The 14,738-nt window shown below is 52.8% G+C and overlaps 6 protein-coding genes across 6 annotated transcripts; all 6 read right to left on the minus strand.

Annotated features, from left to right (window-relative positions):
• Positions 1 to 513: 513 nt before the first annotated feature.
• On the minus strand, positions 514 to 2,089 carry AUEXF2481DRAFT_24657 (uncharacterized protein; the record flags this gene model as incomplete). The annotated part of the gene is made up of 4 exons (XM_013493360.1): positions 514 to 1,567; positions 1,616 to 1,777; positions 1,852 to 1,877; positions 1,937 to 2,089. The coding sequence occupies 4 exons, from the start codon at positions 2,087 to 2,089 to the stop codon at positions 514 to 516; spliced, it is 1,395 nt and encodes a 464-aa protein (XP_013348814.1).
• A 423-nt stretch (positions 2,090 to 2,512) lies between these two features.
• AUEXF2481DRAFT_24658 (uncharacterized protein) lies at positions 2,513 to 3,493 on the minus strand (the record flags this gene model as incomplete). Its single annotated transcript, XM_013493361.1, has 4 exons — positions 2,513 to 2,578; positions 2,643 to 3,066; positions 3,120 to 3,223; positions 3,284 to 3,493. 4 exons carry the CDS (start codon positions 3,491 to 3,493, stop codon positions 2,513 to 2,515), a joined length of 804 nt encoding a protein of 267 aa, XP_013348815.1.
• Positions 3,494 to 3,875: 382 nt separating this feature from the next.
• On the minus strand, positions 3,876 to 6,116 carry AUEXF2481DRAFT_34514 (carbohydrate-binding module family 50 protein). The gene has a single exon (XM_013493362.1). It carries the CDS (start codon positions 5,738 to 5,740, stop codon positions 3,956 to 3,958), a length of 1,785 nt encoding a protein of 594 aa, XP_013348816.1. The 5' UTR covers positions 5,741 to 6,116; the 3' UTR covers positions 3,876 to 3,955.
• Positions 6,117 to 6,458: 342 nt separating this feature from the next.
• On the minus strand, positions 6,459 to 7,316 carry AUEXF2481DRAFT_24660 (uncharacterized protein; the record flags this gene model as incomplete). The annotated part of the gene is made up of 3 exons (XM_013493364.1): positions 6,459 to 6,770; positions 6,823 to 7,042; positions 7,096 to 7,316. The coding sequence occupies 3 exons, from the start codon at positions 7,314 to 7,316 to the stop codon at positions 6,459 to 6,461; spliced, it is 753 nt and encodes a 250-aa protein (XP_013348818.1).
• A 954-nt stretch (positions 7,317 to 8,270) lies between these two features.
• On the minus strand, positions 8,271 to 9,465 carry AUEXF2481DRAFT_266 (uncharacterized protein; the record flags this gene model as incomplete). Its single annotated transcript, XM_013493308.1, has 3 exons — positions 8,271 to 8,300; positions 8,349 to 8,849; positions 9,271 to 9,465. 3 exons carry the CDS (start codon positions 9,463 to 9,465, stop codon positions 8,271 to 8,273), a joined length of 726 nt encoding a protein of 241 aa, XP_013348762.1.
• Positions 9,466 to 12,404: 2,939 nt separating this feature from the next.
• AUEXF2481DRAFT_24663 (uncharacterized protein) lies at positions 12,405 to 14,167 on the minus strand (the record flags this gene model as incomplete). The annotated part of the gene is made up of 2 exons (XM_013493365.1): positions 12,405 to 13,916; positions 13,970 to 14,167. 2 exons carry the CDS (start codon positions 14,165 to 14,167, stop codon positions 12,405 to 12,407), a joined length of 1,710 nt encoding a protein of 569 aa, XP_013348819.1.
• Between the last annotated feature and the right edge of the window lie 571 nt (positions 14,168 to 14,738).

The following is a 14,738-nucleotide window of genomic DNA, read 5'->3' on the forward strand; positions in this document are numbered from 1 at the left end:
GCCATTGCAAGCACCCTTCATCACTTCATTGACCGTACCGATTACTGGCTGCATATATGAGGATCAGGACCTGGGATACGCACGACTACTCCAGCTCTTTCAAATTTCAATGTTACGGAAGGTAGAACTGGATAGCATGCTTCGCCTCACCCTGCAAACGCCCAAGGACTGCATCCAACCAGGGACGTCCAGCGTGACAGAGCTTGTGTTCACTAACTGCGGTCCGGTCAGTGAACAGATACAAGGGAAAATGAGAAATCTCTATAATAGTATGAGCTTCTGTGGGACCATGATGCTACTTCCATTGAGAGCACGATGGCCAGGGCATGGCAGCCCGTGGTCTAGCGGTCATCAAGAGCGTGACTCACAACGATTGTCGCTCTACATGGGTAGAATCTCGAAAGAGTGAAAATCATTGCACTGCCATAACTTCTTCTTCCAATTCAGTTCCGACCGTCTTGATGGCCGAAGATTTTGCTAGCTCCTCAGTCTTTCCAGCGCATGAAGATAAGACTATACAGAATGAATCAAAGCCTCAACCTCGTCCCAAGATCTAGGTGCCGTAGTCAAATTCTCGCATCCATTCTCCTTGACAAGGACATCATCCTCGATACGCACACCCCCAACATCCCAATACTTCTCCAGGACAGCCTTGTCGATGAACTTGGCGTACTTTTCTTCCTTCAATGCAGGTTCGATGATGAAGCGGCAGAAGTAAATACCAGGCTCGACGGTCACGACAGAGTTGGCAGGGACAGTGCCTCTGATGCGCAAGTAGCGGAACATGGGATCAGGATCTTCGTAGTTTGCGTTGCCACCGCAGTCATGGGTGTCCATGCCGAGATAGTGGCCGAGACCGTGAGGAAGGAAGAGGGTAGAGACACGGCTGTCGAAGAGCTCTTTCTTGTTGCCTCCAGTGAGTACGCCGAGACGGCGGAGACCATCGATTGCGATTTCGTGGGCCAGAGCGTGTAGATCCTCCCAGGTTACGTTGGCCTTGAGTGCCTTCATACACTCGGCCTGCATCTCGTCTACGATATCATAGATTTCGCGACTCTCCTTTGTGAATTTACCCTGGAGAGGGTATGTGCGTGTGATATCTGAGCAGTAGCAGTTGTACTCGCAACCAGCATCGATAAGCAGATTGAGCTTCTCAGATAGAGGAAGGTCGTTGTGTACATAGTGAAGAGTTGCGCCACTGGGACCTGAAGCGCAGATACAACCATAGGCTTGTTCGCGACCACCGTTGCTGATGCAGGCACCAACGAAAGTACCCATCAATTCTCTCTCGTTGCGTGCATTCTTGACCATACGCATGACTTCTGTATGAGCATGCGACGAGATGGCATTGGCGTGACGGATGAGACCGATTTCGTGCTCGTCCTTGACAACACGACATCTTTCGATGGCGTTCTTTAACAGATCCCAGTTGGTCTCCTTGAATGACAAGAATGTGACATGATCTGCTACCTGCTTGGGGATGGCCAAGATGGTACCATGAGGAGTCTCGGGTGATGTGAGATAAGAGTTGACTTCTGTTGAAGGCTTGCAGGAATCAATGTCGTACCTAGACCATATCAGCTAAAGTTCGATTAGACAGTATTTTGATGCGTACTTCTCCATCGCTTCCTTCTCAAGGAGCGGCAGACCGGACCAGATGACATCTTCGGGGTCAATGGGAGGGATGAACAGTGTTAGATGGTCGTTCTTGATGTCGTATGCAAGATACGCGTCAGGAACGGCACATCCAGAGAGGTAGAAGAAGAACCTTCGTTGGCTGGAATCGAGTTAGATTTTTGGGATCTGGTCGTATGCTTTGAGTGCGAAGTAAGCATAAAAGTATTTACTAACCGAAAGTGTGCAGCTTGATCATCATCCTATACCACATCTCTTAGATTCTGCTTGACATTTCGTGTTCAGGTTGATCATGACTTACCTCGACCATAGCAGTCTTCTGCGCCTCCAGATAAATGATTCCGTCTTTTGGTCCACCATTTTGAGCGATGAATTCAGCCACGCGCCTGGCATGAGCCTTGGCGGGGTATTTGCCCGAGGGCGGAGGTGGAAGGTCGTGGTTCGCAAGACCCATAGTCGATGCTTTGTTATGTAGCAATTGAAATGTGACGGAAACAGTGAAAGAAGAAAGTCGATGATTGCCGGTAGGTTGTCAAGGCTCAAATGGCTTTCTGATAACACCGAGATTGGAGGATACGGGAACGCCAAGGCATGGAGCTGTCTCGGTCATCGCCTGCCTAATCTGGCTATACAGTAACCGCAGATGGCGAGTAGCCTTCACGCGAAACATGTGAGGACCTCGACAAGGAGGATTTGGAAGTAGTTCATTCAATATACATAATTTCGCCATTTCCATGCTGTGCCACTCCTAGGGGTAAAACCAAATTGAGGATTCAAAAGAACGCCATCCTTGGGGTAATGCCGTCACTCAAAACAAAAGCCAGATTAACAAAAACGCCCATGACAAAGTCATGCTTCGCATCAGAGTCGAAGATACCTAGTCCTTCCAGCGGTTCAGGTACTTCTTCATATCGGCAGCTGTGGGTTGAGTCGCGGCCGAAGCCTGCAGCAAACAATGTCAGCACGTTGTGTGGGTTGAAAGGCGTCAGAGGCTCGAGCAAACTTACAGGATTCTCTCTACTCGTGTGGCTGAGGGTTTGAGATTCGGTCAGGGTGTAGGTAATGGAAGCGGGTGGCGCATATGTCTTGAAAATAGTAAAAGACGTGCTGGGGTTCATCATAGATGGGGTCTTTGCAGTGATCTTTGTTCCAGGGATTGGCTGCATAGGAGCGTACTTGATCAGACCGGTCTGAAGATGATAAGCAACGTCAAACATGGCAGCGCCGGCGGCAGCACTAGTAGCGCCTGCAGCGGCGGCAGTCTGCAAGTTATGAGCTGCGGCAGGGACGAGAGTCGTGTCGGAGCCCACGGCAGCAATACCAGCAAGTTGAGCGGCAGTGAAAGTGCCAGTCATGCCTGTGAGGCCGAAGCGCGAGCTGTAAACAATGTCGGTGCCGCCGATCTTGCCGTTCGAGATCATCTGGAGGAAGCTGGGAGCGGTCAGATGGATTGATAGGTCGGGCCAGAGTGCAACAAGACATACTATCCGTTCTTCGAGGTTGCGCCGTTGACGATGGGAATGATTGCGGTGACTGTCCCACTCGTTCCAGAATATGTGCCAGCAGCCGTTACGGTGTAGATGGAGCTCTGCAAACACAATCAGCACTTGCGACGACCTGTCAGGACGAGAGGGTAGAGGTTGCGTACAGCAGAAGCAGCAGTGCTACCACCAGCCAGGACATTCAGTTGATAAGTAGCGAACTGGTCGATTGTGGGAGCCGTCCCATCGTCGGTCCAGGTGATGGTGATGGCGGTGCCGCCAGCGAGCTGAGCTCCGGCAACTGGAGATGTGAACTTGATTTCGGCGACGGCGGTGGCTGCCAGAGTGGCCAGCGCTGTCAAGAGGTGGCAGCGCATTGTTTGTGTATTACTCGTACTCGACGCGCGGTCTTGGGTAGAGGCCGTACGGGCGTTGCGGTCGTCGAGTTGGCTGGCTCGCTGCACTTCGGGGTGCGTGTGTGTTTGCGCTTAGGCCGAGACGATGGTGACAATGGAGAGGCGTAAAATGGAATGAGTAGGTAGGTAGTCGAGCAGCAGCCACGGGATCAGTTTGTCAAGGTCAACATGATGCGACACGGCCTTGGCCTGTCGGGCGAGGCAGCCACAGCGCCTCTCCCCTGAATAAGCTCCCAGACTTTCTCTTCCCGCCAAGCTAAGCTATCCTTTAATTAGACACTCTCTCTTCTGCCCATCCGCAGCATCAATCATCAATCATCAATCATCAAGCACAAAAAGACGTCAATCACACCAAAACTAGTCATGGTCAAGTTGCCTATTTGACTTTGCGCTATCACACTACTCAAACCTGAAACGTCAAGATCAATCGTCCTTTTGCCTTTTGCCAGCGCCCGCACTGGTTCCGTTTCTCGCTCTATCCTTAAGCCTTGATTCGTGTCCAAACGAGGCACTACTACTCATGCCGGGACGCCCATTGTTCTCTGAGCCTTGACGACCTCTGTGCCGTTCCTCGTCCTCGTCGTCTTCGCCAATCTCGAAAGACTCTGCCATTTCAATCAAGTCTCCAATCCCACTGGGGCCACCTCTGTTCGCCATCCCACGCTCTTGTGACGGTGGAGCCCCTGTGCTGGCCTTCGCAGCCATCTTACGCATCCATCCTTCGACGGCTGCACCTACATTTTCAATATTGATCGAAGGTGATTGTGCATGTGTGAGGCCGGGTGTGAAGAGCGTCGGCTCGTCCGAATACGTAGGAATGTCAGGGAGATAGAGATTTGATTGGTTCGGTGGAGGGGCCACGTTGGGCAGGTGGCTCGCAAACATCTTGTTTAGACCGTCTTGAGCAGGGCCAGGGGACTTTACGTTTTTGCCCATTGTGCCAACGCCTCCCGGTCCAGCGAGATAGCTGGGAAAATAGGCGTTGTTCGCGTTGGATGATCTCCTGATCCCGCGCGGTCGCTGTGGGGCCTCTTGCTTGGGAGAGTCCAGAGGATTCTCGTGTATCACGGAGCGATTCAGATCGAGAGAAGCAGAAGGTGTGTCGATATCAGAATAAGACTGGGATTTTCGCCTTGCGGGAGGAAAGAAGGCCAGATTACGACGGGACGAACGAGCAATCTCTGTAGGCTGTCTGCTGTTCGGTAGCAGCACCCATGCGTCATGCTCCCAAGTTGCCTCCGGGTCGTGAGACGAGCGACATGAAGATGACGGGCGATCACCGTTCGTGGACACAGACTCGGTCCTCTTCCTACCCGTAGGTACAGGTGCTTTGACTTCCTCTATGGATGTTGGGAAGGGGTTGTTTTCCTGGGTTAGTTGATACAGGTCCTCGCTACCATTGAGCCGAGTGCCTTTCACCGCGCACTGATCGACGGGGAGCAAGATGGTCTTGCGAGCTTGTATGCGGTCATTAGGCCACATACGGTTGGCGCGTCGCAGAGCTGATGGATGGATGTTGTACTTGATAGTGATGCCAGCAAGCGTGTCGTCGGGCTGAACATGGTGAACATAGACCAGAGCATCTCTGTCATGAGCATGGTCAGGGGGTGCCGAAGCAGATGGACCATCCTCGGAAGAGCGGCGCTTGAAGTGGGCAATGGCGTTGTGTTCAGGCGTAGCATTCATAAGCTGCTTCCGCTTCTCCGCACGCATCAAAGCATCCCTCTCTTCGTACGAGCCAGCACCGATGGCGGAAGAGGAGGCGGTGGGCACACCCCATTGCTTTGGCGGAGCACTTGTATTCCGTGTGTTGGTTGAGTTGATGGAAGGCTTGCGTCGTCGCGGTGAGGGGCCGGCCTTTGAAAGTCCCGAAGATGGTGTAAGAAGGTCCGAGGCCATGCCCTGTATAGCGGACCAGGATTCACCGAAGAAGGCTGACAGAGTCGCAGGGGACTGGGCGCGGTCTGGGTTCAAGCGGCTCATGCTCTTCACGGGACGGACAGCGTGTGAAGAGGCAGTTCGCGGCAAGCGAGTGGCCGGCATGGGCGAGGGCTCGCGCGAGTCGAATGGAGAGGGTAGCGGCGAGGCATGGCGTACTACGGGGGTCAGGGTAGGAGGGGCTTCATCGTCGAGGCCAGAGATGAGGCGTGGAGCTCTTGGTCGTAAGGTCGACGAGGATGCCGTCGTCGAGCTGGTACGCGAGCTCATCGTCTGGAAACCATGTGGTCTGTCTGGGACGCGATCGCTGCCGTGATGGCACTTGTGAGGTAGCTACTGCTGCTGTCCTGTTCTACTGCAAGATGTGGGGATAAGCTCGGCCTTTGCTCTATGACTCGCAGCTAACGTCTATGACTGACGAGCCAAAGGACGGTCTATCCAGACAAGACCGGGCTGCTGGTAAACTCGAGTTGCAGAGGGATCGATGTCTCGTTGCTGTTGAAAATGCGAGTGAGTGGTAGGTACTAGGTACCACTCATCCAAGTCGCTGCCCTCGCTATCTGCCCCAGTCACCAAGACTTCCCCAAGCCACTGGCCTCGTCATACCTCCACTCTCGAGTCCGTGCACGCATCCGCTCATCTCCATTCTTTCCGTCCCTGAACCCACGACGCGTCCTCCGAGTGCATGACCGTGTCTTTGCACAATCAATCACCGTCAACATACAAGAGCATCGAGTGTCTGAAGTGACGGCAGCATGTAGAGAAAAGAATAATAGTTCATGTTGACACTAACAAAGCTCCCAGTGTGGAAAAGTATGTAAGACAGTAGCCATGTTTTTCTCCTTGACCGTCAAACGGTATACCATGCTTGTTTTCTCCTTGTCATGCATTACTTGCCTGTCAGCTCCACTTGACTTACTCTCGTCCGCCCTCTTGTCCTCCTATCGACGTCTCCTCTTGCCAGCCCTTTGCCTTGTCGTTGACCACCTTAGGTGTACTGCCAAGCACCAGCCGTGAGGTTCGAGTCGTGCACGACGGCGTACACTCCAACACACGATCTGGGGAACTGGACGCCTACGAGGCGTGCGAAGAGCTTCCAGGCTGTGTCATTGCTGCCTGGTGGAACCACTGGGCAAGTAACCAAGTCTTCGCCATTTGGTCCGAAATAACCAGCGCCTTTGTAGGCAATACCACCGCCGTAGTAGCTCAAGTTCCACTGGGACGATGAGTGAGCCTGAGTGAAGGCTAGAGCTCCATCCTTCTGCCAGTAAATGTTCTGTCCGCCTGGGACCACAGTTGCCTGCTCTCTGGTCAGTTTGGATTGGGTTCTAGAGCACGCCGGTCTTGCTCACCATATAGCCATTGCCAATCAGGGTAGTGTCGTCGGGAAACGAAGTGCAGACGCTGCCGACATTTGATGGGCAGTAAGTGGCGGCATGTCCTCCGATCCAGAAGTGGTTGCCGGATGCCTGGATAGGTTGGCCATCGAAGGGCTGATCAGGGTTGCTGGCAGTCAGCGTGAAGGTTCCGCTTGACTTTCTCGTATTCTCTGCAAGATTGGTCCCGTTACAGCTGGGTGCCATCAGTACATGCACGTATGATCATTCAAAAGGAAAGGAACAAACCTGTAGCGGTAAGATGTGTAGCAGGCGCCGGCACAATCGTCCATGGGTTCGCCGTTAACGACCGGGCAGAGGGCGTTACTATCGGCTCCGGTTCTGCAGGTATAGCTGCTTGGGCTATACCATTGACCCTGGCATTGCTTGAGGTCGGCGGGAAGAGGGGTGGCCTTTGTAAAGGCAAGCAAACCCGAAAGGGCAGCCAAAGAGTAAGTTGGTGCCTTCATTGCTGTGAGTTTGATTGTGTTTGTGATAATTGATGTTCTTGATGTTGTTGATGATGAGAAGAGAAGGAAGAAGAGCTTCAAGCTGGAGAAGCAAAGGCCGAGATCTGTGAGGAGCACTTGCCTTACCAGACACAGCAGCTCTTTCGCATTGTGCAAGCCATGTTGCGTGACGTTTCATGATCAGGTAGTCGTAGCTCCCTTGTTCGTATTGGAAAGCAGACAGCCGGATTGTGAAGCTCATCCTACGGTCATGTAGAGGGATGTGAGCGCAGGGTCACCTCTTGGACCGGAGCTGCGTCCAGTCAGAGCACTTCAGGCAGACGCTTTTCAAGACCATGTCCTCGTGATCTCAACATTATCCGACTCCATAGTTGAACTCAATGGAGGGTGGAAGATGCTACATTATGACCCCACCCCTGGCCGACGCTATGCTATGCCCGATCTCCATCAACCACAGCTTCGGCCAGTCTCGCTTCACACATATTGGGTCTGACAATGACCGGTCACACTCTTTTGTGTTCATGCGGACGTGCCCAACCAACATGCGTATGATCGGCATGCATGCACCGGCCACGACCTGGTTTGACGAGCGAAGGACATTATTTCCTATGCATATACCCGTGGCGTGATGAAAAAGCAATGCAAAGTGGCACAGAAGAGGAGTCTATGATAGCAACTTCCGGTTACATTGCACTTAGAGGCTCGTAGTCCGGCATACGCTACGATCAGCTTGACAGCCAGCATATCATGTGACCATCTGCGACATTGGGGCCGCTTTGTTCTTAGCCCGTGGCTCACTAAACCTGCTGCTGTCTAGATACAACATATCAGAGTCAGGTAAGTGCCCGCGACCTGCATATAATTCTGTCGCTTGCGCAATTCAAGTTCGGCTCTTGGTACATCTCCCATATGCGTTTCTAGGAAACGATCGTTGATCACTCGCCCATGGATCCATCATTTTTGGCTGGTGTTCAAGTCGAGCACCTGTCGATGTATTAGTGCATGCACCATTGCTGCTGGCCATCGACTCACCATATCGACCCAGTTTCCTCCACCAAAAGTAGCCTTGCTCGGACCCTTGTTCTCAAAGCCCAATTTTTCGTAGAACTTGACAAGATCTCCGTGTGCAAGTAAAGCAACCCTGTCTGCGGCCTGGACATACCCCAAGCGTTGGACAAAGGCTTTGAGCAGTGTCGAGCCCAAGCCTTGGCTTTGTAAAGATGGCAGGACAGCTAGACTGTGCACAGCAACAGTGCGGCCCTTCTCTTTGTGACCAACCTTACTTGTCAGAGCACTCGAAGTCTTCCAGTTGTCGGGAATCTCCATGTCCTCATCCATGACGGTTGAATTGGTTGTCTTGGTGACAACGCAGTGAGCGAGGAGGACAGATTTGCGCGCCGGGGCTCCGCTGTACACATGATGAGCACTGGAGGCCGTCTCAACAGATGCCAATGAGGAAGATGAATCGCTCATGTCAACGGAAGTGAAGAGACCAAGACAGAGTCCACCACATTTCGTGAATCGGTATTCAAACTGCGGAGTGACTGTTAGCCGGAGTGCCGAAAGTGTTTCTGCCTGGTTGAATGCTCGAGCAGCAACAGAGGCAGAGACACAAAAGGTGATGAAAAGTGCCCCCTTCCAACGAAAAGCTACTGCATGGCTGGCTGTCTGCCGAACATTGGAAGTGGCAGATAACACACTGCTCACTAACTACTCTTGAAAGTCTGAACTCGTGCTTGTCGACCGACAACAACTAAAGTCGGAGCATTGAGCTTCTGGAAAGCAATTGGGAGACACGAGATGCATTGGTATCCCTATAGCCTTGATCATACACGACTGGATGTAGGATGATTGGAACCAAATACTGGGGACTTCTGGAAAGAGTACGACAAAGGGGGCAAGTTTTGGCAGCGGAAGGAAGGGGTGCGAGATGCAGATGTAGTAGTGCAATTACCTTTTCTTTGGTGGCGCGCTCTTCGGGGGGAAAGGTAGCGTCTTCCAATTTGACGGCGCTGTCAACGTCAGAGATGGTGAGGGTCTGGACATAAGGCTTGATTTCGGCGAGATGATCCTGCTTTTCCATGTCGCGAGAGGTCTTGTCCTTTGGCTCTTGGTCACGTCTCATCATGGCGGCAAGATCGCGGGGCATGCTGGTTGATAGATAGTGACACGTAGTAAGCAGGGATACGTATTGTAGGCAAGGAAGCAGATGGGTTGGAATCGACCCCTGGCGTATGAGTGTTGCAAGGTACAGAATAGGTTGGTAGGAACAGGATGTTGGTACGACAATGAGGTGCACAAGCACTTTGGTCAAATGCAGCGACGTATAGCAGTGACGTGTGGGAGTGAGCGCATTGACCAGTCTTGGTGGGGGTGGAACGGCGGATGGCATCAGAGGGCGTCAAGACGATAGAAGTCGGGGTCTCAAAGCGGAATGACAGACAAGTCTACGGTTTGAGCAAACGAAGACTGTCGGACAGCAGAACAATCTAGAAGAAACAGCACGATGTGGGCTTTGCAGCGGCACAACCAAAGGCAAAGGACGAATGAGGGGCAACGGGCAGGTTAGAGCATGACAGCGAGACAGCGACAGACCGCCAATCTGCCAGTGACTTGTCGTGCATGGCTGCATGGCGCACTTTTGGCAGTCGCCAACAGAGGGCAGGAGCAGGAGCAGGAGCAGGAACAGGAGCGTGGAAGGGCAGGCGCAAAGTTTGGGTAGCTGGGTAGTCGGAATATAAATGCAGTTGCAGTGTATTCCACGTGCCTGCACTCTCACGGCTCGTCTTTGGCTCCGCAAGCTCTCAAGGCGCTTCGACGAGCTTCCGTCACCGACTCACGGCGTCGGCCAACTCGTAACAATAGCATACCTTCTTTCCTTCATACAACCCGTCACTTGTCCAGGTGCAACCGTACGTAGCCAGCACCGTTGAGCGATCCATCCAAGACACTCTTGCAACCTCTTTTGCCGCTTGTCGACCTCTTTCAGCGACGTGCATAACCACATTCGCCTGCACGCAAGGCACCATCCCCCATCGCCATCGCCCATCGCCCATCTCAGCGGCCATGTGAGTACCGTGACACTCCCGCACTTCCATCTGGCAATCTGGACTTCCTCCTTTTGCTAATGCCCACTTCAACAGGGTTCAAGTCACGATACAAATAAATGCCCCCGGCCATGCTCTGGACGAGGAATTCCTACCGCTCGACGCCGACATCTCGTCCACCCTCGCCGATCTGAAAAAACAGGTCCATGACGGCACTGGCTTTCCCATTCCATCCATCCAGTTCTTCCTCAACGGTGCCCCCGTCGTTGGTGACACAAAGACTCTCGACCAGGCAGGAATAAAGAATGGGGAGATGCTCTACATGCTAGTCCGCGATCAGAACAACATGCCCCGCCAGCAAGCCCGTCCACAACCCTCCCAGCCACCACAGTCAGCCCGTTTCAGCAATGACCAGATCGAGACCCTGCGTCTGCAGCTATTGGGCAACCCCCAAGCCATGCAACAAGTCAGCCAAGAGAGACCCGAGCTGGCCGCCGCTGCCTCGGATCCTGTCCGCTTCCGGGAACTGTACCTCGACTCGATCCAGCAATCAGAGTCCAGAGAACGTGAGAGACGTGAACAGATGCAGCTGCTCAACGACGATCCCTTCAACATCGAGGCTCAGCAGAAGATTGAAGAAATCATCCGTCAAGATCGCGTCATGGAGAATCTAGAGTACGCCTACGAGCACAATCCTGAAGGTATCAACATCCCTTGTCCACCAAACGCCACACCTTCTAATCTGATACAGTCTTCGGCCGTGTGACCATGCTGTACATTAACTGTGAAGTGAATGGCCACAAGCTCAAGGCCTTTGTGGATTCTGGCGCTCAAACTACCATCATGTCTCCCAGCTGCGCAGAAAACTGTGGCATCATGCGCTTGATTGACAAGCGTTATTCTGGTATTGCCCGTGGTGTCGGCACTGCTCAAATTCTTGGTCGCGTCCACTCTGCCGACATCAAGCTCGGCAACGCCGTCATGCCTTGCTCTTTCACAGTCATGGAGGGCAAGGATGTTGATCTTCTACTTGGTCTAGATATGCTGAAGCGCTACCAAGGCTGTATTGATCTCCGTCGCAACAAGTTGGTCTTTGAAGGCAATGAAGTCGACTTTTTGCCCGAGTCTGAGCTGCCTAGATCCTTCGAGGAAGCCTTGCAGAACGAGGAGCACATCAAAGGTCCTAACGGTACCGAGATTGGCACCAAGACTGGAACTGTCACTCAGGCTGGCCCCTCATCTCAACTGACCAATGGCAATTTCCAGGGTCAGGGTCGCTCCGTAGGTGGACCGTCTGTCAGCGGCCCTGCTGTACATCCCACGCCTGCAGCATCTGCTCCTGGGAGGGCAGCAGCTCCCACACCAGCTTCTCCGGCCAGTAAGCACCCAGAACCAGATGTTGAACAGTTGATCGGTCTTGGTTTCTCTAGACAGGAAGCCATTGCCGCGCTAGATGCCACTGATGGAAACGTCGAATATGCCGCTGGACTTCTGTTCCAGGGCTAAAGCTAGTGACGTGTATCACGAAGTTCACGAAACGGGAGGTTCGAAGTCAATCAAGCATTTTCAAGGCGTTATCTTCTGTAATAAAGCGATTGCTTTCTCTAGGGGCGTTGCCGAGAACCGCGGAATGGGTTCAAAGGTTGGACGTTTTCGTCACCTTCTATCTCTGCACCTGTTTTTCTTGCTTATCCCTCGCATCTCCCAAGTCTTAAACTGTTCGCCATTCTTCTCTCTTCTGAAACTGCATCTTCTGGATGCTGCTCGTCTAACATCGCCTCCTTCGACAACACGAACGTGGTAATCATCAAGCAACGGCCTGCTCTGAAAGATGAAAAAGAGCTTCGTTCATCCTTTGACGAGTCGATGCTGCCAGTCAAGGCTGGAAAAACAAGGATCGTATAGGAAGGTGAGGTCTGTGATTGCGTCAGTACAGGACCAAGAGGATGGGCGTGTGAGAAGACGAATCTGGGTGCCTGTCTGTTGAAAGATGAGGCAATGTCGCCGTATCTCTCGGATCCTCCAGTGTCGTGGCGTTTTTTCAGAAACTCCAGTCTTGTGTGCGTACTACTAGACCATTTTCGAGGATAGCGTGAGCGAGCAGAGATGCTGCGCGAGAGATGTTGTCAGGAGCAAGCTCTGGAAGATCATCTTCGGGGGCCTGATGATGAGGACCTGCAGAGAAGCACTTCATCTTGCTGTAGTCAAAGCTGCCAGACGGGAGCTCGTTGTTGTTTGTCTGCTCACCAGGCCACTCAGGCGGAGCATACTGTGAAGCAGGTCCTGGACGAGCCGTGCGAGGCGAGAGATCAAAGACGTCTGAGGCACGAGTTGTGAGCCAGATCATGCGATCGTTGGCCTCCTGGATCTGCTGGACTTGTCTCTGCTCGCGGATTTCTTTGCTCTCGGCAGTCTCTCTGGCGAGTCGATTTGCTTCGCGGCGCTTCCAGAGAACGAAACGTTCCTCTTCCTCCGACATGTTTTCGTAATAAGCATACTGAGTGTCCATATGCTTTACTTCAAGTCTGGCTCTGGGCGGGACGTCAGGCTGAAAGCGAATGCGAGCCATATAATTCTTCTTGGCTCTTGACTTGTTGCCGTCAGCGAAGTCTCTGCGCTTGATACCGTCGGAATTGTCGCCGTCAGCATCATGGGCATCCTCAGAAACGTTCTTGTTGTCCTCTGTACGTTCAGGCTGACCAGACTGATCGTTGTTTGAGGGAGAACGGATACCTTCGGAAAAGCCATCCGCGGCCTCGTTGTGACAAGCTTGAACATCTGGCACAAGAGGAGTGGTGTGCTTTCTCTCAGCAATGCCAGAGCGAACGTAAAGCTCACGCTCCATGACTTCGGCCAAAGAGCTGCCGTTCTTCAGGCAGATATAGAACCACAAATATGCGTCGTGGTGTGGGTCGCCGACATTGATTGGACCAAGATCCCCACGTCGATGCAGTTCGATACTGGACTCAGCCTGGGACCATGTGGTAGCCAAGTGACCAGAGTCATGGCTAAATTCGGCGATTTCTACTACCATAGAGAGGCCACCAAGATAGACCTCGCGAGTCTCGACAAGCCTTAGGATTAGGTGGCCGAATTGGGCATCATCATAGCAGTTACCGTCGATCTCGGGAAGCGCGTCGAGCTGCTCGATGATGGGACTCAGTTGCTGGTCGTACAACCGACAGAGATGCTGCACAAGATTGTTGAGCAGAGTAGCACAATTGCAGCTGTCAGAGATGGTGGATTCGGCTTCGCTCTCAGAGTCACTGCTCTCGGAGTCGTTGATGCCAAACCTCTCGGCAAACTGCTGTGCTCTTCTCTGTTCGCGGAAAGCCATTTCAACATCGAAAGCTCTCTTCGAGGCAGGAGTGTGGTAAGGGTAGGGAACAACCTGAGCACGGCGATTGTACTCCTCGTCATCAAGCTCTTCATAATCAGGGAAGACGGCATGGGCCTTGTCCTCTGCTGTGACGTCCTCACGTCTGATCTTCCAGCCGAAACCAATCGTGCGCAGAAACTTGCGCATCTTGGGGCCGCTCTTCTTGACGGGGCTCTGTGACAGAAGTCAGTGGTGTTTACCCCACGATATAGAAGCAAAGAACTCACCTTGTCCATCTCACCCTGGAAGATCTTTACAGCAATTCTGTACTCTTCCTCCTGAGCGGCATGGAGTTCCTCCCAGCACTTCTGAACGATGCAGGAGGCGGCGAGAGCGCCAGCAGGCTTTTCCTTGCATTGGAAGTACCCGGTTCGCTCACCAAGCTTGGGCGACGGCATGCCGTACATATCTCTGGTGTAGGTCATCGTTGGGTGGTTCGGGGGTCGTTGAGGGTTGTGGTGGCGACGAATAGTTGTGCTCGTCGATGACCCGGTCGAGAAAAGTAGGAGCGACGCCAACGTTGAGAGTGATTGAAAGTGTCACCGACCCGGTTCGCTTCGTCAGCGGCACTAGTCGAGTGTAACAGAAGTGAACGACCTCACTACAACTGAACGAGTGATTGCTATCAGCTTTCGACGTCTCAGCAGAGGGCGTGAACGTAGTGTAGTCGAGGAGAGTAATATAGTCCAGGTCACGTGCGATGCTCACTCGAGGGGGTTCGATGTCCCCTCCCCGTATAACCTCCATCATCTTGTACTAGACCACCATACGTAGGTGCATCAAGTCACAATACTTTCCGTAGACACGGTAATGGTCTCTGGAGTTCGTCGTGTCACCAGGTTCATCTCGAATTTCCAGGGGTAGGTCGTCGAACCAGGAAAGCACCTTGCCTTTTCGTAGTACATAACTACTCTGTAACTATGGAAGGAGAGAGTGACTCTCCTTGTTCACGTAGAGTACCCCTGTGAGGTTTCTATCTCTTCTCCAACCTTATGG

Source organism: Aureobasidium subglaciale, assembly GCF_000721755.1.
Source record: "Aureobasidium subglaciale EXF-2481 unplaced genomic scaffold scaffold_0, whole genome shotgun sequence".
Classification (NCBI taxonomy): domain Eukaryota; kingdom Fungi; phylum Ascomycota; class Dothideomycetes; order Dothideales; family Saccotheciaceae; genus Aureobasidium; species Aureobasidium subglaciale.

Bases quoted from the DNA above. Each gene is read 5' to 3' on its own strand.
- AUEXF2481DRAFT_34514 (XM_013493362.1), bottom strand. From the start codon at position 5,740: ATGAGCTCGCGTACCAGCTCGACGACGGCATCCTCGTCGACCTTACGA.